Below are 23,002 nucleotides of genomic sequence, written 5' to 3' on the forward strand. Positions count from 1 at the left end.
GTTGATTTGCTATTTGTCGAACACTTCGACAATGGTTGGTTTCTTGTACATCAGCCTATTTGCTTAATTCATAATCTGGTTGCATTTGTCCCCATCGAACCCAGAAACACGGTCCCAAGCCCGGATAAAAACAGAGGGTTGTGTCAGGAAGGGCATCCGACGTAAAAGCTTGGCCAAAACAAACATGCAGATCAAACCTCTAAAGGTGGAGGACACTGATTTGCTGTGGCGACCCCTTGAAGGCAAAAGCCGAAAGGAGAAGAAGAAGAAGATCAGGGTACAGCAGGGGTCGGTAACTTTTGACGAAGAGAGCCATTAAAGCAAAATATTTGGAAATGTTTTTCAGTTAGACCCAACATGTCTCCACATTCAGTCGTGTGTGCTGACTACATAAACATTCAATGCAGCGTAAGAAACCTTTGACTCTTCTTTCGTCAGAAAAAAAGAGTTAATTCCTAAATTATATGGGTCTGGAGTTATATGATCTTGAAATGAGGATGGCTGTCCAAAATACAATGCAATACAGTACATACATATTGGTTTATATAGCACTTGAACAAATGCTGAAGCTGGAACAAAGCACTAACAGGAAAAAAAAGGAAATGCTGCTCCCCTCTGGAAGGGAAAAAACTGCCAGCGCTTTATCTGCACTCAAACAAGAAAAAACAAAACCCGAACAAATTCGGGAATGGCGCTCTACGTCATATTTTCAATTCTCGAATAAATTTGTGAATGGCAGTTCATGAGTTCACAAAATGTTAGAATGTATTCTTTAAAATAATTTTGTGATCATACTCACCATTAATGTGAATGGTTTTCCGTTCCTCGTGATTGGTAAAAAATCCAGCCAAACTATCGGAATGAAAGTCAGTTTGCCGGGTCCATACGCGAAGTTACTGCTTGCAAGCATGCACACTGCTCAATAGCTTGCATGGTTGCTCTTTGCTATCGCTCGCAGAGTATATTGATGTGAACGTAGCATGGGGTGTGTCAAAGTGCCACTGACATTCGACCGTTTCATCGATATTGTTTCAAATATAAATTAGAATCATGACAGAACCTGTCCTCCACAAATCCTTTGGTCTAATTCAATCTGAAGTGTACAATACTCATCATCTTTTTTTCTTTTTGCCATTTTATTTGGTGGTCATTAACTTTGAGCTAATGACCGAGTGGGTTTATTCAAAAGGGAGTTTTTACCTGTTTCGACAGTAACGGCCACATACTGTAGGTTAGTGTCATCCAATCAAAATTGGTCTTTCAGCCCACTGCCTGTTATTTTACCTGAGACAATGTCGTCTGTATTAAAAACAGTGTGAAGGTCATCGGACGTGGCACACTGAGCACAGTGTACTACTCATTTCTAATGGGTCCACTAACATGTATTGTGTTGGTTTTGCCATGGCAATTCATTTATCCATCCATCAAATGATGGGTAGATGAGGCATCCTGTATCGTTTCGACACAGTGACACATTGTATTGAAACCGTGTTGACACGTGTTGCTGAATACTGTTGCTGAATACTGACACCTGGTGGACTTGCATGAAACATTTGACAGGGTCATCTGACACTGATCTGTCAACACACATTTTAATCTTTGCAGGGTACGTCTGTGTAAGCTCTCAGTCGTACAGGAGTGGTCCATCGATGAGAAGGTTTCTTCAGCCGTCATCTGTACAATTTAATAGGCCAGTCGTTAGTCAGGAATGTAGGAACAATCAGTGGGGCCACAGGGAGGGGTCCTCTGCTCCCCCCAACCTGAGAGTAGTGACCTATCATAGCTGTGTCCGGCGCCGCCATGCCTGGACATTAGGGATATATAAATAGGGCCGATACGACCAGTCAGACTTTAGTTCGCTGACGAAGCCTCTTGGATAGGAGGCGAAACGTCCGAAACCTTCAAAATTGTACAGATGACGGCTGAAGAAACCTTCTCATCTTTGCAGGGTACGTAGTCCTGAAAATAAATAGATAAATACATAAATAAACAAATAGATAAATAGTTAAATAAAGAAATAAATGAATATACATTGGTGAATAGGTAAATAAACAAATACATAAATAAAAATAAACATTTCATAGTACTTTTTTAAACCATTTAACGCCATAAACCAATAATAACGAGGAACCCTGTACGAGTTTGCGTTCAAACATTTAACCTACGCAGATTTACACTTTTTTTAAATCACGTTATATTGAGCGACCAGTTCATTCAGAATATATTGGAACGTGAACTTGAATATTAAATATGATCCAAACTTGATTTCCGTGCTGAAAACCAACACACTGCGTCAAGTCCCCGTCCCACTGCTAACTAAGATCACTTTGCTGACGTTACTAGAAGGCCTAATTACGTCCTGCAACATCATTAATCGGCGACGGAGAACAGAATCCAGAAAGAGGGGGAAAACTTGCTATTCTTTTTTTTTTTTACCGAACATTGAATACAATATGAACCTCCCGAAGTTGTAGTTTATAAATAGTCTACAGTGGGTATTTCGGTATATTTCTTTCAACGCAGTGACGACGTATTCTCCAAAAGGTTCACGATGACGTCATAAAGAACGCGCCGATTCCCATAGCAAGTGGTTCCGGTAGTGGTCACATGACTTTCTTAAAGCGGTACGCGCACCGACACGGGGTTTGCCCTGGAAGCTCGGCGCAGGCATCGACGCCTCAGTGTCGCTGGACCCATCACTACATGATGTAGTGATGGGTCGGACGGATATTGGATGGATGTACTCTACATCCACCCAATATCCGTACCGCTTATTCCTCATTAGGGTCGTAGGGGGTGCTGTTTCATATAATAGCCCGAAAATGATAATTTATTCACTTCAATTAAGTAGCAGTAGCAGCAGAGTCCTTTGGCAACACAAAATTCCTACTTATTTCAAACCGATAAACACTTTAAGGCAAAAATTTGTGCATCCAAAAGATAGGCTGCCAAATGAAAAACAAAGTAATGTAGTTTATTCAATACATTGTAAGAATGAAAATTGTAAAGAGCAATACATTGGGGAGACTAAACAAATTCTCAAAAAAAGACTATCAACATCACAGGGATAATACTAGTGGGCCTCAATCGGCAGTACACATGCACGTAAAAGCTAGCAACCACTCATTTGACGACAATGAGGTTAAAATCTTTGCCAAAGAACAGATGGTTTGAAAGGGGAGTAAAAGAAGCGATTTTCATAATCCTTCACTAAACCGATATGGTGGTGTGAGGTTCAATTTGGATCATTCGTACAACAGGCTACATAGGATTAGTAATGCTGATGAGGTGATACCGGAGCAAGTGGGGCAATCAGGCCAGTCGTTAGTCAGGACAATAGGAGCAATCAGTGGAGCTGCAGGGAATAGTCCTCTGCTCCCCCCATCCTGAGGGAGGGGACCTATCATAGCAGAGTCCGGCACCGCCATGTCTGGACAGTAGGGATATATATATATATATATATATATATATATATATATATATATATATATATATATATATATATATATATATATATAGGGCCTTACCAGTAAGACTTTAGTTCGCTGAAGAAGCCAACACTATGACACTATTACTTAAAAAACACTATTAATTAAACACTATTAATTAAAAAAACCACCAACCTAACTTTAGCAATGCAGTTGTGGGTGAAGTAATTGTTAATTATATTACATGGGGGCACCTCTACTTACACTATGAAATGGCATTTGATACTTACAGTATGTCATATCCTTGTTTGATGATATTTGTGCAGCATGGTCTTATGGAGACAAATTATTGTGTTCTACATACTCAGCCAATAAAGACTCTGATTCTGATCAGTTGCCTTGTTTTACAGCTGGCAATCCCCTAAAGCAGTGGTCACCAAACTACGGCCCGGCTCAGCACATTTGGCCCGGCCCCCTGGACAATACCAGAGATGCTATCAGATTTTTTTTCCTATTTGGCCTCCAGAAAAATAAAAAATCCTTTTACAAGTCAAAGGTCGGTTTTCGATCATTATCTGTTCCCATTTTAATCAATGTAATCAATCTACGTTGTTTATAATCGTGATTGAACAATACAAACAAGCCTGCTCACAAGAGAACGCTAAATGAGTCGGTCACAATGCGACGCGACACAAGGAAGTGACGTATGAGGATTGGAGGGGAGTCCGGTAGTACATTCAGGTGCGCTCAATTTGGCGCGCTATTTGGTCCCAGACCCGTTTTCTCTTGTAAACCTTCCTGTCAAAGAGTGAATGGAATAATGGCGAAAAGGTTAGGGAAGAGAAAAAATGATTCAGAATGCAGGGTATTTAACCTGCAGTGGACAAATGATTATTTTTATGTTCAATACCAGTGGCGGTCCGTGCATTTCACACCTAGGCCTTCAGTGAAGTCCTGCTTAGTCCGACTTGAACAAATATCCCTCGGAATACCATAATTTATGACAACGGCTGGAGATATCATTTACAAATCACACGCACGCAGTACTGGGCGTGGCATCACCTTAATCGTCTACAACACAGGATATTTTCCGGAGCAATTACACATCAATAAATCTGCATCAGCAATTAGAACTTGTCACTATACGTGATACTGCAAATACTTAAAAATAAAAGGACATTTAAAATCATTTGTCCACAAAGTTTTATGAAGTCCACCAAGAATATGCAATCTTTAACAAGATTTTACGCTAAATTACAAAATGTCAGTTTAATATAAGAAAAACAACAAGACGTTCACAAAACGATTTGTTGAAAATAAAAGTAAACAAATCTTTTTCATTTGTTCTTGAGAATAGGCCTACATGCGACAGCGAAACAATCACACTGTCATGATCTGGTTGGCGGCCAACGGGGGGCGCTGTCGGCCCCGCCTGCACTTGCACAGGTGCTGGTCGTCCCGATCAGATTGGCGACCAACGGGTAGCGACGTCAGCCCTGCCTGCAGCCTCGCAGGTGCTGGTCGTTTTAATCACTGACACTTAAAAGGACACCCGGCACGACCATCCGGTGTCGGTTCATTGTTTGCTGCATGTTTGTTGCATGCTGTGCATGTGTTTCTTTAACCTTGGCGGACTTTTACTTTTGGTCTTTTTTTGCTACTTTGTATTTTTTCCATTCAGATGATTTTGATGTTTTACATTTTGTTCCTGCTGACTTTATTTTAATACAATTTGTCAAACAACCTCCTGCTCCCTCCTGCCTGCTTTTTGGGATCCGCACCCGCCATCAAAACCTCGCAAACCGTGACACACACAAGTCTCTGAGTACTTCCACTACAATCACACAGCTGCGCCAATGCACATTATTTACACACTGCAGAAGAGCAATATTTTTTTTCATTTTTTTTTGTAGATTTGTCATTTCATTTATTTACCATTGATTTAATATGAATGAAATAACATTTCAAAAACATGTTAAAAGTGAAAAAATAAGTAAATAAAAATGTTTGCACTCCAAAACACTTATTTAAATACAAAATCCATTCTCCTTTTTTTCCTGAAGAAGACTTCATTGTGCAGTTTGTCTGTGCGTTTCAGTTCCAACAATAAATCCTTTTCTATCGACATGGAGGCCAGTGCTGAAACCCTTTCCCCGCCTGGGACAGGTTAGCTAGCTCGGGGGTCGGCCGGCCTCCTCTCACAAGGTCTAGCTTCTCCTGAAAGGTCCGTCTTGAGAATGGCCTTGCAAGTATATCTGCTACCAAATCTGAGTTGTCCTCTCCTTCAGCCATTGCGGGTTAAAAAAGCGAGTAGATATACTTGTTTTTTCTGCTAAAGTTTCCGGGTCTGATCTGTTGTCATCTTGGTTGATTTGCATAGCTCTGCCTCCGCTGAGGGCTGAGGTAAAGTGAGTATCCAATCACAGGACGCGTACGTCATGTTCAACGCGAGGCCCTCTAGCTGGCCTCACTGTGCCAACTCGTGATCTGATTGGCTATCGCAACTGTATATCAACTACTTGTGCCCATTCATGTACAGCGCACAGACGCCCTCACTGTTGATTCTGAAGGCATCGGTCAGATTTCATACAGCCTGGCGACACAAACTAGCTGAATTCTGATTGAATTAAAAACTCTGACCTAAAACTACAACACTGAAAGGAGCATAACCAAATGGATATAATATAACATCAAGAAAACAGTATGTAGAATAATTAGCTTGGAAGGCAGAATACGAGCAGACAAACTTTCAAAGCGAAAAGTGGACTACTATCTCAGCAGAATACATTTGTACGCCAAGCTCTGCTGAAGAAGGCATCCGTTCGGGCCAGCTCTTGGGTTGCTAAGCTGATAGCAAGAAGCGGTAAGCTGTCACGGAGGAGTTGTGTCCCGAGAAGAAAGATGCATATAATGCCGTAGGTCTGTTGGCGAATACAATCACCAGACGCGGTGAAGAAATCGGGACGAATGTATATGCCCAGCTGCAGCAGAAGACGAAAGAATGCGACTTTTTTCATTAGCACTGGATGGGAGCACGGACGTGCAAGACACAGCGCAACTGCTCATTTTTATTTGTGGAGTTAGCGCAAACTCTGAAATATGCGAGGAGCTGCCAGCCCACCAAAGTCTCAAAGGGACTACACAGGGGGAGGATACTTTTGACCAAGTGTACCAAACCATGGAGAAGTTGGACCTGAGTTACAGAATTGTGATGTTATGAAAGACGCATTCAAGCCCAACAGTCTCATTGACTTCTAAGCCGCTATCCCAAATGAAACATATCCAAACATCAAAAAACACACAATGAAAATGTCCACAGTTTTTGGCAGCACGTATATCTGCGAGAAAACCTTTTCTTGCATGAAACTGCTGAAACCTCCGATGAGATCAAGATTGACTGAAGAACATTAGCATCAGTGCTTGAGACTGGCTGTAACTAGAATGGAACCTGATATTCAACTTCTCACCAGCCAGATGCAGATCCACAGTTCACACTGATGAACATACATCGGTAAGCTCACTTTTCTGACTTGAGTCATTCTGAGCATGAACAAATATAATCATAATAAAATCTATTGGGATAAAATCCATCTTTACAGCCATACTGGTAGTGAAATGTATCGTGCTGTGTAGGTGCTGTATCACTTAGTTCACTTTCTCAACCTGCTTCCTTTGTGGTTTTCACAGGGAAGTTGATGAGAGACATCTGCAAACAGCGGTGTCTACAAGCCTACTGGAACTTAAAGGATTATAAGGAAGCAACACACGAACTTTAAGAGACTGCTCATATGTGTCAGAGAGATTCTGCTCTGACAACTGAGCTGAACTTGCATCTGTTAAGATTGTGCATGGCACAACAGAAAGTTAATGTTCCATGGCTTTTTTTCTATGAAGAACACAGAGAGAGTTATTTAGTTATTTATTTCATATATAGTGTTATTTATTTCCTGTTTTTCTATGAACACAGCAACTTATTTAGTTATTTAATTCATAGTGTTATTTCTTGATTTTTTTCCGTGAAGACCTCAGAGAGGCTTATTTAGTTATTATTTATTTCATTAAAAGTCTTATTATTTGTTTCCTGACTTTTTTCTGTAAAGAACCTGGAAAGGGTTATTTGGTTATGTGTAGCTTTCTGGAAAACACATTTTTTTAAGCTCCCCTACGATCGTCACACTTTTTCTGTTACAAACTGACCCCCATCACAGAAGGGAAAAGTTATGTGGCCCTCACAGGAAAAAGTTTGGTGAGCCCTGCCCTAAAGAGACAAATTTAGTTCAACATGACTACAAAATATGCAACACCTGCAATCCAGTTACTCTATTACTTAAGGGAATATGAGAAGCTGTTCGGGATTTTCTTGCACGTCCGATGAAGATATTGGTGCTAAGCTTACGAAGGGGCGGGGGCGTCCGTCTCTAAGGCAGGGGTGTCAAAATTCCTTACACGGAGATTTGTCGCCATCTTCTACCTCTTTTTGGCGCTACATTTCCCACCCCCAGATACCTCAAAGTGGCACGGAATACATTATTTAATCGATTGCAAACATGTATGCTTTCCTCTTCAGAACTATTTGAATCATATTCATAACTGGATGAGTAACAACAAAGCATATTCTCCGAATCTGAAGCCATTGTTTTAATTCTCGAGCAAGGCAAGACATCTTGGGGTGACACCACGAACAAGGGGGCGGGACCTTCTGAAAATGGCCACTTGCGGTTTAAATTTTTTGCAGTTTCAGCACACTTTAAGTCATTTTTATTGGCGTTTTACATTTGACTAAAAATATCATACTGCGTGTTTTGGGTATTTTCGTTTTGACGTTTTGTATGTAAATATCGAGATATTGGTATTTCTGAAAAAAATAATGACTGCAAGGACAGTGTATTATTGTGATCACTACAAAACACTACACATTGAGAAAAGCTGTTTATTTCTAAGAAATTTACATATTGAAAATACTCCAGTCCATTTCCCAAATGGACATTCAAGTAAAAAAAACACCTTAAAACAGCATTCAAAATTAAACAGACAGGTAATTTTCTCAATGTGAAATGAGCACATTTATATTAAAACAAGTATAAACATGTACCAAAAACATGGAAAATAGCAAATAAATATATTTCTCATCTAAATTGGTTTCACTAATGGAAAGGACTTACACGCACACACACAAGCCCACAGATATCTGGCATCAATTCTGCACAACAGACACTCACACGAAGATATAAACATTCATGTATTATACACTTTAAGACACCACCACCCACAACTTCACATACTATAGTCTTTGTTGCTTGTTTTCGGATCTAATTGCAGAGATAGAAAAAAGGGTGGCGACTCAGAGGTGTAATATATATGAGATTGAATACTTCCTAAACAAATTAAGCAAGTGTGATATCAAATAAACCCAAAAGAGAAATAAGCAATTCATATTCACTTCCAGTGACTTCATGAAAACAGCCTCTTTGAAAGTGAAACTGCTCACATGAAACTGAGATCAGTTTACCACAATTTTTTTAGAAAAGGTTTCCTTAAACTGTACGCCTTTCAAAACAATGGCGAAAAATACCCGTATAAAGTGTGATCCCTGAGAAGAGGAAGCAAATTGCAGAAGCAAATGCAGAAGGCCAAGACTGATCTTCACATCTACTGGAGACTGAGTGAAAAGGTTTCTTCAGCCGTCATCTGTACTTCAAAGAAGTACAAATGACTTCAAAGAAGTACAGATGACTGCTGAAGAAACCGTTTCATCGATGAACCACTCCTGTATGACTGAGAGCCTACACAGATGTAGACTGAGTGGCCCGTCAAATCTTACGAGATGTTCAGTTTGCGTTTACTCTGTTAACATAATGGGCAGGACATGCCTCTTGAAAATATTCCCTTCATTACAGATGAATCTAATCAATAAAGGGGTGGGGCTAATAGATTTGCATTTATTCGTGCATGTACAAGCATTTATTAAAAATAAAGACTTTCCAAGGCCACTCGGTTTCAGGAGGTTTATTCTTTAACAAATTATAGTGCAGAATAGAGCGGGGCACAAATTGGTACAACCAGCATTATCTTCACCAGTCCATAAAGGTTTGCCAAAATCAACATTACCAGTAAAAGACGTTCCAGTATAGCGTCTTTTGTTGAGGATTGACAAAACTCAGAGTCAAGGTCGAAATGGATAAGAAGTTGGTAGAAATAATTAGAATAGTTATTTAACTAGACTGTATTTTCTGCTCATTCACAGCTACTGTGCTTATCTAAACACTCACTCATACATTCAAAAAAAATCAACCAAGACGACCGCAGTTGTAAATTGTCTTGGCCAAGGACAGTCTCACTGTAACCTTTGCTTCTTTCTTTACAGTACCTGAGTTTAAAAAAATGGTGTCAGTAGATAACGGCACAATGACAAAAAGGCTTGCCCCCTCTCTCTGCATATTGCGATTGTTCACAGTGGAAAGGGCAGTCCAGTGGTAAAATGAGTTTCATGGAAGATCCAAGTTTAATTGTACAGCGGTTTCTGAACATCAATACTTGTAAAGGGCCGCAATATAATCAATTTTGTTCACACGGCCTCAGAACAATTTAGTATTCAGAGTTTTCTGGCAGGACTTTCAAGTCCAATGAAAACCGGAAGCCAAGGTAACAAAATTGAACAGGTTGATGTACACTTTATGGTGAAAATCTTCAACCCGGCCACCTTCCAGGTGGGTGTATCATGCCTGAAAGAAGTTAGAAGAAAAAATATGGTTATTAAGCTAAATATGTCAAATGTGGAGGTGCGTCAATATCACAAACTCATTGTAATAAAAATATTGGTGGGTGTCGGTGGAGGTAATGTGGGACAAAATTATTTTCATACGGTTTTATCATCTACAAAAAGTGATCATGTATAGTCTTTCCTAATCATTTTACACCAGCCTCTAAAATGTCTATCCATCCCATCATCAAAAAAATAACTGTCCCTTCTCCCTGGTTTCATTGCAGTTACATCCAGGAGTGCCTTTTTTTCCCGATGGAAAAGGGTGGACAGTTGCAGAGTGTGTTTTTACACTTGCGTTCTTTAATTTTCATCATGAGTACTATAAATATTCAGATTCATGCTGCCGAGTGGGGGTACAATGTACAATGTTACATGAGAACCACATCACCCGCATCACACTTACTTGCTTGGTGCTTGAGCCGCCAGGTGTTGTCATCACTGGTTGCCTGTGACACACCGCGCACGCATAACTTGTCAGATTTACACTCATCATTTGGACAGCATTAATCACATTTATAGCTTGTAGAGTCTCATAAATATTTAAAGAACAACCAACGTCACTTTTTTGTTTCTGAACTGACATCAGAAAAATGTTTTATAGCATCTAAAATACCCAACACCGCAGTATGATATTTTTATTCAAATGCCAAACACCAATAAAAATGACTTAAAGTGTGCAAAATCTGCAAAAAAAATTATCTGCGAATTGGGCATTTTCAGAAAGTCCCACCCCCAGTTTGTGACGTCACGCCAAGACATCTTGCATTGCTGGAGAATCAAAACAATGGCTTAAGATTCTGAGAATATGCTTTCTTGTTACACATCCAGTTATGAATATGATTCAAATAGTTCTGAAGAGGAAAGTATACATGTTTGCAATTGATTAAAGAAGTCCTTCCGGTCATTTTGAGGTATCTGGACTGGAATGTAGCGTCCCAGAAAAGAAATGGCGACCAAGCTCCCTGTGACGAATTAATCAGCCCGTTTCCACAGGCTGATAAATTCCCTATATGGAGCTTGGTCGCCCTCTTCTGGCTCTTTTTGAGCAACATGACGTTTTCAGACCAAACAAGCACAGCAAAATGCATCGATGTGATGGAAGGACTGCTACAATGTGTCCTTTTTTTCGGTCAGGGGCATTCCTTCAGTGACGTCACGTACAGACTCGTCACCAACTCAAAAACAAGACTTCCGGAATATTCAGCGCGAGTCTTAAAACGTAAAGTATAGCTATATGGGGGGGAATCTTTGTAAAATACGCTCAGTAGAAGTCATTTGAAGCCATTTTACAAATTATGGACACAACTTGTCCGGAGACGTCGGTTGTCCTTTAAGACTGAGATGATGAGACATCACAAGCAAAACAAGAAGGGCCTCAAGATTTGGCTTTTAATGAGGAAGAGGGAAAAAAATAGGAAAACCTTTTTACCCTGGGTGTAGGAGGTGTTCAGATGCCAAGCCTCTCTGCTGAATCATCACGCTTTGAAAGTGGCCACCAGAATGAGGGTACATGGCCATGCGCATCTGACCAGGGGAGATGGGCAACTGCTGGGGTTGCTGGAGAGCTTCCATTAGGTGTGAGTGTGGTTTCTGTACACCATATCGTCCCGGATCTGTGTAGGGAGGTGTAGCGTATAGGACTGCATTCCCAACTCTGCTGTGACATGGAGGTGCACCGTCTGGATGCATTGCCGGGTGCATTGTGCGAGTGTCATACATGATACTAGGTGGAATGTGTGTATTGGAGGAGATTGGGTGGTTGTTTTGACGGCGGGCAGCGGCATTGTGGCTATCAAGATCCAGGATTTCCTTTGGACTTTCAGGTTGCTCCAAGCTCCCCTTTGTACGACTACGCTTTGCTGGGCTATCACGACCACTGTTTCTGCTTTCCCATTTCCTCTCCTCTAAGCCTCCAGAGACTGACCCAGCTTTTGGTGACAACAAACTGACAGAAGTGGAGAGATCACAGCCTATTGGTGACACACGACCATCATTGATCTGATTGTTTCCTTTGGCAGTTGGTGTGGGCAGGTAGGTAGAAGGCACCATGGGCTGCTGAGATTGCTGCCAAACGTCTGAATGATAACCCCCTCTATGATTTGCCAATGTATGGGCCTGCGGTCGGGTGTAATACTGTTCCTGCTGGAATTGCTGTGGCGGGTACGCGTTGATGTGGGCATGAAGGTGCTGAGGGCCAGGCATGTGAAATGAATAGGCAGTTCTATGTTGCTGGTGGTATCTGGACTGGTCTGGGGTACTGTGGATGGGGTTGAGGGTCTGGTTGTGATAAGAGTGGTGAGTAGAATGAGAAATGGGTCTGCTCATGCTTTCCTGGCTAAACTGTGTTTGTGGTACGTTCTCTGTGCTGTATGAAGCTATGTCTCCATTTACCTGGGCTTGGGAATGAGGAGGCATGGCAGTGTTGTGGGCAGGTACTGGCCCTCTTTCTGATTGCACACCTGGGTTACTACTCACCATGTGGGTTTGATGACTGTTTGGACTGAACCCCTGCTGTTGTTTATAAGCAGTATTAGAAGATCCAAATTTCATTGCCGCTGGACCTTCTGCTTCTCGCTCACTTGCGGGCTTGCTTGGTGTTTGAGCGCCATGCTCTGTTGGGCTTGGCTGGGAGTGTAAGTGTGGAGTAGGATGGCTGGGGGGCATAGAGGTGAGAGGTTGGACTCTCTTTGAGGCACCATGTGACATGTCATGCATAGAGTTGCTCTGAGTGCTTTGGGTGACAGGTGGAGTCTGCAGTTGTGTTGTGTTCAGGCTCATCTGTGGAGGAGAGTTCTGATGGTATTTAAGAGCTGGCCGATTTTGAGTTTCTTGGCCTGAACGTTGCTGGTGCTGTTTTCGGACATTCTGCTCAATATGCTGATGTGTAATTAGCATGTGTGGTGAACTGCTTTCAGATGTGGTATTCAATGATGATGATGATGATGCACAGTGCCTCTGGAGAGGACTGCTCTCGGCATGCTGAGCAGTGTCAGGTGGATAAGGATTCTCTGAATTCTTATTTCTCACATGGAAGTGCAAGGACACAGAAGTGGATCCATCATTCTGAAATTGACTACCTTCTTCTTCCACAACACATTCTGCTCCACTCCCTGACAGTTCATGTCCAGACACATTTTCCTGAGGTCCTTGAGGGCTGCGCAATACTTCTGCTGGCTCACTGCGGTGTTGAGTGGAGTTTGGTATGGATGGGTGTACTTTGTTGACTCGGCCACAGTGGTCTGATGAAGAAGGCTCACTGGAAATGTCTTTTACATTCGCTTTGTTTTCCGATGTGCCTGACAAAAACAAAAAATGAAATGGACCAACATAATCAGAAATACCTCATTGTAGATTATAACTACAATCTAGTCTACAATACAGAGGGTATTTGTCTACCAAAAAACGATTATTTAATTCATTACGTAAGTACCGGAAACTTAATGAAACAATTTATGAAACGGGATTTAATATATTATATACTTAATGTGAGTTGAGGAAGACAAAGCAGAGATTTGCAAAATAGCGCTCATCTAATGTCAAATCTAAACCCACTTAACAAAAACCCACAAAAGTTCAATGTGAGATCCAGTTTTGCCTTACTTTTCCAGAACACGTATATTATGCAAAATATACGTATATATATATATATTTATCAACAATGGCAGGATTATTGCAAGACACTAAACATATTTTGATAGAATTAATTCCCTTTGACTGAACAAACATTACAGCATGCCATTGAGTTTTGTAATCTAAAAGAAAACACTAAGGCGTTTCATTGAGCTAATGAATATTGAATGTAGATTTTCCAGTAACAAAGAATTTCAACGGGATAGGGAATATGTGACATACAATGATGCCTTGATGATGGCATGATACAAATAATTGCCTATAATAATAATTAGATTGTTTTTGGGTCACCAGAAGCAGAACAAAAAAATCAATCACACAAACAAAAAAATTAAGATAGATCTACCTTTGTGCTGAACGCCTGTCTGTGAGGAAGACTGGGTGTCTGGTCCATTGTCTCCAGCGGGACACTGCAGCTGAATCACAGGGACTGGGGGGTGCTGCTGTGAGGGATGAGTTGGGATGCTGCCAATCCCTGAGGGGGACTTGGACTGTTGAAAATGGCCCATATTCTGATGGGGGGAACCAGCAGGAGGTCTTGAGAAGGCTGACAGCTGCTGTAGAGCGAGCATTTCTGGACTTTCTAACATGGAGGCTAACCGCGTCTTGGTGGAAGAGTCTGAATAAGTTAGGGGGGGTCGTTGCTGCACAGGGCCAGCGGAGCTGACAGCCGCTGTAGAAACTTGGTATTGTGCAGTAGGAAGAGGATGGGGATATCCAACAGCTTCCGGCCAAGGTTTGTGTCCGATTGGAGGTTGTTCCCCTCCATAACTCAAATTGTGCTGGTTGACCACACTAGGGTCTTGCATGTGCATTCCACTCGGCCTCTCTAGACGCTGGTGATTCAAAGTAGTCCAAATGTTAGCCAGTCCCATACCAGGAGACCTCAAGGCTGTGTAATTGTGCTGTTGAGGCCCTGATAACTGGTTTCCCATCGGGTGCATCGTGTGTCTCTCTGGACAGTAGTGGGATGGGTATATGCTGGCTTCAGGAGGAGGCCTAATTTGAAGGGCCATTGGACGTGGTCCCAGAGATGGGCCATGAGTTGGACCCATAAATGGGTGCTGCTGCTGATGACGAGTGTGGTTACCATTGGGGCTCAGTGGATACCTATGGTTCATGTGATGCTGAAAGTAAAATCAAAATGAGAACAGGAGTTAAAATAACCTATATGTGAGATGTTGAACCAATTAGTCAGTGAATACCTGTTATTTTTGCTCGCTGCTTGTTTTAAAATACTCATCAGCTTTGAAAATCTAAGTTCCTTATACATTTTAGAGTTCTTTTCAAGGTCTTATTATTAGTGTTCAAATCTTTAAACGGCCTTGCTCCTACTTACCTTGCCAAGCTCATCCACCCCAACACACCTTCCCGGCGCCGCAGGTCTGCTGAACATTTTTGGAAGCACCAAGAACTAAACTGAGGCTGAGAGGGGATCAAGATTTTTAAGTTGCTGGTCCCTCGCTCTGGAATGACCTGCCACTGAACATTCAGCAAGCGCCCTCACTGCCCATCTTTAAAACCTGCCTCAACACTCACTTCTACTCTTTGGCATTTGACTCAGCATGACTCAGACTTGATCTTAGTTTTACTCCCTGGTGCTTTTTACTAACTTTGTGACTATTTTATTACTTGTATATGATGGTTGTCCATGGACAGCACTTTGCAGGCAGCTCTGTCTGTTTGAAAGTGCTCTATAAATACAGTTGAGTTGAGAGACATCACATTCTGCCAAAAACATTATTTTCACTTTTTGCTGCGATCCTATTCCTAAAATAGGACCACATTTCCACTGGTATCATCAATCTTTTAAAATAGCCAGCAAAGCTAAAATTCTAGTCAGCCACAACTATTTTATTTTCATAATCCCATTTGTGAATTTACAAAATAAAAACTTCATATTGCATTATTTTTATAATTGGTCGTTAACTAAGCAAAAAATTATTTATTTGAAAAGTGACCTCAATTATTTAGGTAAGCCTTTTCTGTATGATTCCCAGACACCACTACATTCAACAGCTGCTCACCAATTGGCATATTTTTACATTTTCTTAAAATCCTTGCTTCTGGTTTATCATGCACTAATTTGCTTTGCCCATAATGTCAGAAAATATGCAAATTATTTATTTATTGTGAAAGCAGATTTTTCATTCATTTACAATTTTACATCATTGATTAATCAACTGCAGCTATTGTCATTACGGGTGTCAGCAATTAAAGTATCTTTCGTTGTTCAATCGGCCTATACATATACAGGTATATTTAAATTTGATATAGCAGTACTATAAAATATACATTTAATCTGAAAAACACCCCTGCCTCCAAAATACGTCCCCCTTCAGACCATTTTCCCCAAAACATAAGTTGACAAGATTTTGTACCTGCATACTAAAGTTGTGGGGCAAACGATTCAAGCTGGGATCTCCGTGCCTTGGAATGTGACCCGGGTAGGCAAAACGAGGATCCATGCCCATATTGTGAGTGTACATGTGTGGCCCACGAGGACGATGTAACTGGCCAGATGAAAAAGAAATTAAAATCGCAGACTTTGTAAACATTCCAAATTAACTATTGTGATGAATGGAAAATATACCCGTTGCGCTGGGTGGTACATGCCCCTGATGTCTCCATGTCGGTGTTGCTGGTTCGAAGGAAAGCTCCAATGAGTCTGCGTAAGAGGTCGCACTGGCTTGCTAACCTGGGCCTCCAACAACCTCTGGCCTTTGCCTCCCTGCACACTTTGTTTACGCTGGACCTCGGTGGCTTTGACTAAATTTTCAGGTCCCAAATGTTTACTATTTCGATTTCGCTTTTTCTCCTTGCGCTCTTTGTCTTCTTTGCTGATGTAAAATTCTTCATCGGTGTCACCCTCTTCTGATGGAAAGTGTTTTGACTGGGCTCGGTTAAAACAGCGCTCAAGAGACTCTGCCATCACAGTATATTCTGGAAGGGAAGCAGATGCAAAAGACATGGATAAACTAAACATTCATGACAAAATTAATTCTTGTTAAAAATGTATCTTAATTGTCTTCACAACCAAGACTCAAACAAAACTGAGGCATGTAGCCCATTCAGCCGAACCATAACCTTTTATCTTTACAAACAAAATTCCACCTTAAAACTCATCTGTTTAAAATTGCATCCATGGTCTAGTTTAATCAGCTATTTTATTATTTATCACGTTATTTATGGTTTTATTGTTCTGTGTAATAATAATAATAATACATTTAATTTATAAGCACCTTTCAAGGACACTTTACAGTCGTATTGTACTTTTAATTGTAAAGTGTCGTTTGGTGTTCAGAAAGGCGCTTGTAAATTAAATGTCTGATCACTAAACAAAAATATACAACAGCACTCTGATTCTTTTGCATTTAAAATGCTTTCAGGCCAGTGCTGATCATTGCAATAGATCAGAGGGCATCTGTTGACCCCTGTTCCTCCCAAGCTCTCCACTACCGGGGTCCAACATCACCACTCCCATTTACCCCCATCCCTCGGGGAAGTATTCCATAGAATGGTTAGCTGTCGAAGGGAGGTCGCGGGGGTGGGGGGTATTTGGGGCTGGAATGTTTCTCTGGCACCGCAGGGCTCAGTTACTCCTGAGCATTGAAGCACTGCTCAGTCATTCCTCATTAATCACTGACAAGGCTGCTCTAGCTCTTAGCCCCATTTCAACATTGAGTACATCAATTCTCCTTTTGTGCCGTCATGCATAACATGGTGTTGGTGTGTGAGTAGATGTTTTCATTTACCACTATCTTCACCATTGTACTCAATGCAGTTTTTAAAAATGAGCTTCACGTCAGAAATAAACTCATCCTTTGCAAGATACTCTCCATCATTGAGTTTCCTCTCAATGGTGGACAGGTCCATGGGAGTCTGAGGAGACAGGGGACAAGAATCATTTTTGAAAAACTTACAGGTTCCACCATCAATTCGTCATTACGTTGTTTTTGTACCTGGATTATGTCATGGTAATTGGGAGCATAGGAGTCATCCACAGGTTCCAAGAAAGGCCATGCATCTTTATGAGCCTTTAAGGCTTCCAGCACTTGGAATAGAGTAGAGACCAAGATGACTAAATGACATAATAATAACATTTAGCATTTTTTCTCTGAAGTATACCTTTGTATAAACCGGTGTAGTCATCTTCCATGTCATAGCTGAAATACAACACAATGTTTTTAACAAACAACTTCCATGCAAATTATTCATTTGTAAATTTATAAAAGCCTCATACAAATCTTTAGCAGCCCGTGTTCTGAATACAGGTGAAGAAGGCTCTAAATTCAGAAGTTCTGGTGGGAGATATTTTCCTTCAGACAACAGATAAGCCTTTTCCTCTCGCATCTTCCGTCTCCTAGCCCGTTCTGGGAAACAAATAGAGAGGGGAGAAGGGGATAGGGAGAGAGAGAGATAATGAGGGAGAGAGAGAAGGGGACAGAATGAAAGAGAGAATAAGAACGTGACAACAAGAGAAAAACAATCAGCATAGTGGCAAGAGAGAGAGTAAGAGTGCGAGAGCGCTCACAACATCGGGTCTATCAGAGACAAATAACACTAGCAGGGGAAAAGCAAACACATTTCGCCTTTGGCTTTTTAAGATTAAGTTTTCATGCTGAAATCTAGGTTGCGAAGAGGGTAAATATTTTGGACATTACACCTAATGGAACCCAGATGGAAGAGGAACAATTGTGAAGTTGTCTCAAGCAAAGTTCAGATCTGAGAGTGCACATGTAATGTGACTTCCCTTCAACATCAAAGGATTGTCGGCATTCTATTGTGTGGATTAAAGATGTTCAAAGGAGGATTTCACATGTGTAATCCATATGTAACAGTCCTGGTCTAGCACTTCATCTAGAATACATTAATAGAGCTCAACTGGAACACAATCAGCAGTTCATTAACGCTTGACAGATGACGGAGAGGACCAGATTGATTATGGTGCTGAATCTTGTCTGTTCTAGTCAAGTGCATCACACCGTCCAGCTCAATGTTACAAATTTTCCTGTTTTGGCAGATTTTAGAATAGACAAACTAGACGGCCCGGCAGTCAAGAGGTTAGCATGTCAACTTCACAAAGCAGAGGTTTTTGGTTCAATCCCCGCTCAAGCCATACTGTGTGAAGTTTGCATGTTCTCGCCAGGCCTGCGTGGGTTTTCCTAGGGTTCCACGGCTTCCTCCCACATTCCAAAAACATGCATGGCAGGTTGATTGAACACTCCAAATTGAACCGAGCACAAATGGTTGTTCGTTTCTGTGTGCCCTGCGATTGGCCAGCAACCAATTCAGGTTGTCCCCTGCCTACTGCCTGACGTTAGCTGGGATAGGCTCCAGCAGCCCCCACAAGCCTAGTGATGAATAAGCGGTTCGGAAGATTAATGAACGGATAGACAAACTAAAAGGGAGAGCTGGACAGATGAAGTCAGCAAGAAGGGTGTATTTTATCTATTTGTTGCGCATATCATCGCTGATGAAAGAATGTGAAATCACTGTTTCAAATTTGCTTCATGTTTATGTTTGGAATCGAGGTTCATTAAAATTAAGACTAATTTCGCAGGTTCCAAAAGTACATTAACAGAACTGGAAACCATTTTACATAGAAACTTGGGAAACTGTAGTTTTGCACTTTGTTTGTTCCTATCATCATACCCTCCACAGCTTTGAGCTTCTCCATTTTCTCTCGCTGGCGTCGTTCCTGTTCAAGACTTTCTTCTTCTCGTCTCTGCTCTGCCAGCAAGACCTGCCTGTCTAGCTCATCATCATTTTTCTTCTCAAACTCAGCTGTGGCATTCACCTTATCCTGAATACAACGAACAGGAACATCAGATCCTGACAGACACGGTTGCTCTATTTGCAAGTGGAAATACACCAAAACATGACAACAATTTCACAAATGGATACTACTCCATTACTGTTGCAGACAAAAAATAAAAACCATCAGCTATGCCTGCACCTCGTGGTTCCCATGTTTTTCAGAGAAACACTGAGATGCAGCGAATGGCGTCGGATCATCAAGCTTCAGCTTTTGCTCACGCTCCTGAAACAAGCATTAAAGTTCAAGATTAGACTGAGGCATAATGCATACATTTATGATTAAAGCAATATACAACCGCCGAAACGAATGAGAATGTTTTTACTGTAATCTAGTATGTCATTGGAAAAAAAAATGCAGATAATGGATGACATTACAGCCTAATACGTCTGTGCAAGCTCTCAGTCGTACAGGAGTGGTCCATCGATGAAAAGGTTTCTTCAGCAGTCATCTGTACTTCTTTGAAGGTGTCGGACGTTTCGCTTGTTATTCAAGATGCTTCTTCAGCGAACTAAAGTCTTACTGGTAGTATCGGCCATATCTATCTCTCTCTCTCCCTCTATATATATATATATATATACACATACAGATGTATACACACACATATACAGATGTATACACACACACATGTACAGATGTATACACACATATACACACATGTACATATGTACACACACACACACACACACACACACACACACACACACACACACACACACACACACACACACACACACACACACACACACACACATATATATATATATATATATATATATATATATATATATATATATATACATACATATATATATATCAGAATCAGAATACCTTTATTCGTCCCGCAATGGGGAAATTTGCAGTCCACAGCAGCAATTGAAGAGGGATGGGGTTGGGGTGGGAGTGAAAGGATAGAAAACAAGATATTCTAATATATATATATATATATATATATATATATATATATATATATATATATATATATATATATATATATATATATATATATATATATATATTCTCGTTATTCTATATATATATATACACAGTAAAGTCTCGTTATATGGATATTCAAGGCAGTCCGAAAAATTATCGATATAAACAGGACTATCGATATATCCGACCCTGTTTGCATGTAATTTTCTCCGTGCGTGCATAGGAATAGTATCGATATAACCGGGACTATCGATATATCCGATATCGATATATAACGAGACTTTACTGTATATTCTAATATATATATATATATATATATATATATATATATATATATATATATATATATATATATATATATATATGGCGGCTGGATAGCTCAGTTGATAAGGCATCGGTTTGGCATATGGGAGACGAGGGTTCGAATCTCACTTGTGGCAGAGAAAATGAGCACACAATGACATCATAAGTGTGGGTCCTTGGGCAAGACCCTTCACGCTAATGCCTACCTCATACAATGATGAGAGACAATAAATGGAATGACATGCCGGCTCAGACGTCGCCCGGCCAAACAAGGTCTGCGTCAGGTGCTGGGGAACCAGAGCACCCTGATGAAAAATGGGCTACTGGAACAAAGCGGAGATGGACGAGATGCGATAACATGGCTCTGTTGGAATGCTACTACTCAAGCAACCCTAGTCAGAGGGGTTACATGCGGAGAATGGGGGCTGAATGGTTACTTCGAAACCCACAGTCACGGTTGACCACGAAACAACTAGTAGCTCAGTGTTCCAATATCCACAAACGGCAATTGCTATCACAACTTGAGATTGATGAGATACAACACAAATTCCGAGGTGAAGGGCCCCAGGCTGCCACATCACAGGAAGAGGTTCAACCAGAGATTGGGAGGCAAGCCCCAATGAATAATGAGATTGGGAAGCCAGCCCCAATAAATGAAATGCTGAGCGAGGCAGCAAATGACCTGAGAGATAAGATCATGGCAAGAATGAAAACTGGGCAACGAAGGCACCGATTACAACGGCTATGTGAAGTACCACCTGAAAGTCTCATGGAAACTGTGAATGCAGCACTGAGAAAGATCCCGACCAGAACGATCACGGAAACCAATGAGCTGATATACACTTCAGCATCAGTGATCCTAGACATGCTTGGCTACAAGAGCAACCATGAGAGCCACGATATTCATTACCCACCATGGAAAAGACGGTTGGAGGCCAAGATCAAGGCGGCTCGGAAAGATGTGAGTCAATTGACGGAGACCCAGAGAGGTGTGAATAAAAGGCCAATACCCAAGAGGTACATGCAGATAACCATACCTGAAGCACTCGAAACTGCCAAACAAAGGCTCCAGGCCTTGGCCAGTCGCCTAAAGAGGTACACGAAAGAGAATGAGGCCAGAAGAATAAACAGGCTGTTCGCAACACAACCTGCGAAAGTGTACGCTCAGTGGCAGGGTTCTAACAGCAGAGCAGACCCTCCAAGGCTGGAAACTGAAAGATACTGGAAAGGCATATGGGAGAAGGAGGGCGCACATAACAGCAGTGCACAATGGCTGGTGACTCTGAAAGAGGAGCACAGCAACCTCCCTGAACAGAACCCAGTTACCATCACAGCGGCAGATATACAAGGAAGAGTCTCAGGTATGAAAAACTGGACGGCACCAGGCCCGGATATGGTCCACACCTACTGGCTAAAGAAACTCACAGCTCTCCACGAGCGCCTAGCAGCACAAATGAACCAGCTGCTGATGGATGGGACTCACCCAGGATGGCTAACCGAAGGGCGAACAATCCTGATCATGAAGGATTCCTCAAAGGGTGCAGTTCCTTCCAACTATCGGCCAATAACCTGTCTCTCCACAACATGGAAGCTCATGTCAGGCATCATTGCGGCTAAGATAAGTGGACACATGGATCAATACATGAGCAAAGCACAGAAAGGCATTAGTAGAGATACTAGAGGTGCCAAACATCAGCTGCTGGTTGACAGAACAGTCGCTCAAGACTGCAGGTCCCGACATACCAACCTGTGCACAGCCTGGATTGATTACAAGAAAGCATATGACTCGATGCCACACACATGGATCAATGAATGCTTGGAGTTGTATAAGGTCAACAGGACCCTGAGAGCCTTCGTTGCAAACTCGATGAGGATGTGGAAAACCACACTTGAAGCCAATGGCAAGCCACTAACGCAAGTGTCCATCAAATGTGGCATATACCAAGGTGATGCACTCTCCCCACTGCTGTTCTGCATAGGACTGAACCCCCTCAGCCAGATAATCGCCAAGACAGGCTATGGATACCGCCTCAGAAATGGAGCTACGATCAGTCACCTCCTCTACATGGATGATATCAAGCTGTATGCTAAGAGCGAAAGGGACATAGACTCCCTGATCCACAC

At 41.5% G+C, this 23,002-nt stretch overlaps 1 protein-coding gene across 4 annotated transcripts in view; it reads right to left on the reverse strand.

Moving 5' to 3' along the window:
* Positions 1 to 9,419: 9,419 nt before the first annotated feature.
* cecr2 (CECR2 histone acetyl-lysine reader) overlaps positions 9,420 to 23,002 on the reverse strand; it is a 45,853-nt gene continuing 32,270 nt past the window's right edge. For all 4 annotated transcript variants that reach the window (XM_088997067.1, XM_088997069.1, XM_088997068.1 and 1 more), the window contains 12 exons: positions 19,781 to 19,864; positions 19,477 to 19,627; positions 18,065 to 18,194; positions 17,950 to 17,987; positions 17,784 to 17,875; positions 17,577 to 17,703; positions 16,415 to 16,764; positions 16,203 to 16,334; positions 14,168 to 14,948; positions 11,621 to 13,487; positions 10,595 to 10,637; positions 9,420 to 10,150 (listed from right to left, as the gene is read on the reverse strand). In XM_088997067.1, the coding sequence (XP_088853193.1) occupies positions 10,145 to 10,150; positions 10,595 to 10,637; positions 11,621 to 13,487; positions 14,168 to 14,948; positions 16,203 to 16,334; positions 16,415 to 16,764; positions 17,577 to 17,703; positions 17,784 to 17,875; positions 17,950 to 17,987; positions 18,065 to 18,194; positions 19,477 to 19,627; positions 19,781 to 19,864 (3,801 nt within the window). In that variant the 3' untranslated portion in view covers positions 9,420 to 10,144. The remainder of the gene's footprint in view (positions 10,151 to 10,594; positions 10,638 to 11,620; positions 13,488 to 14,167; positions 14,949 to 16,202; positions 16,335 to 16,414; positions 16,765 to 17,576; positions 17,704 to 17,783; positions 17,876 to 17,949; positions 17,988 to 18,064; positions 18,195 to 19,476; positions 19,628 to 19,780; positions 19,865 to 23,002) is intronic.

The sequence above is a fragment of the Hippocampus bargibanti genome, linkage group LG05, assembly GCF_051943395.1.
Source record: "Hippocampus bargibanti isolate YZ-2025 linkage group LG05, ASM5194339v1, whole genome shotgun sequence".
NCBI lineage: Eukaryota > Metazoa > Chordata > Actinopteri > Syngnathiformes > Syngnathidae > Hippocampus > Hippocampus bargibanti.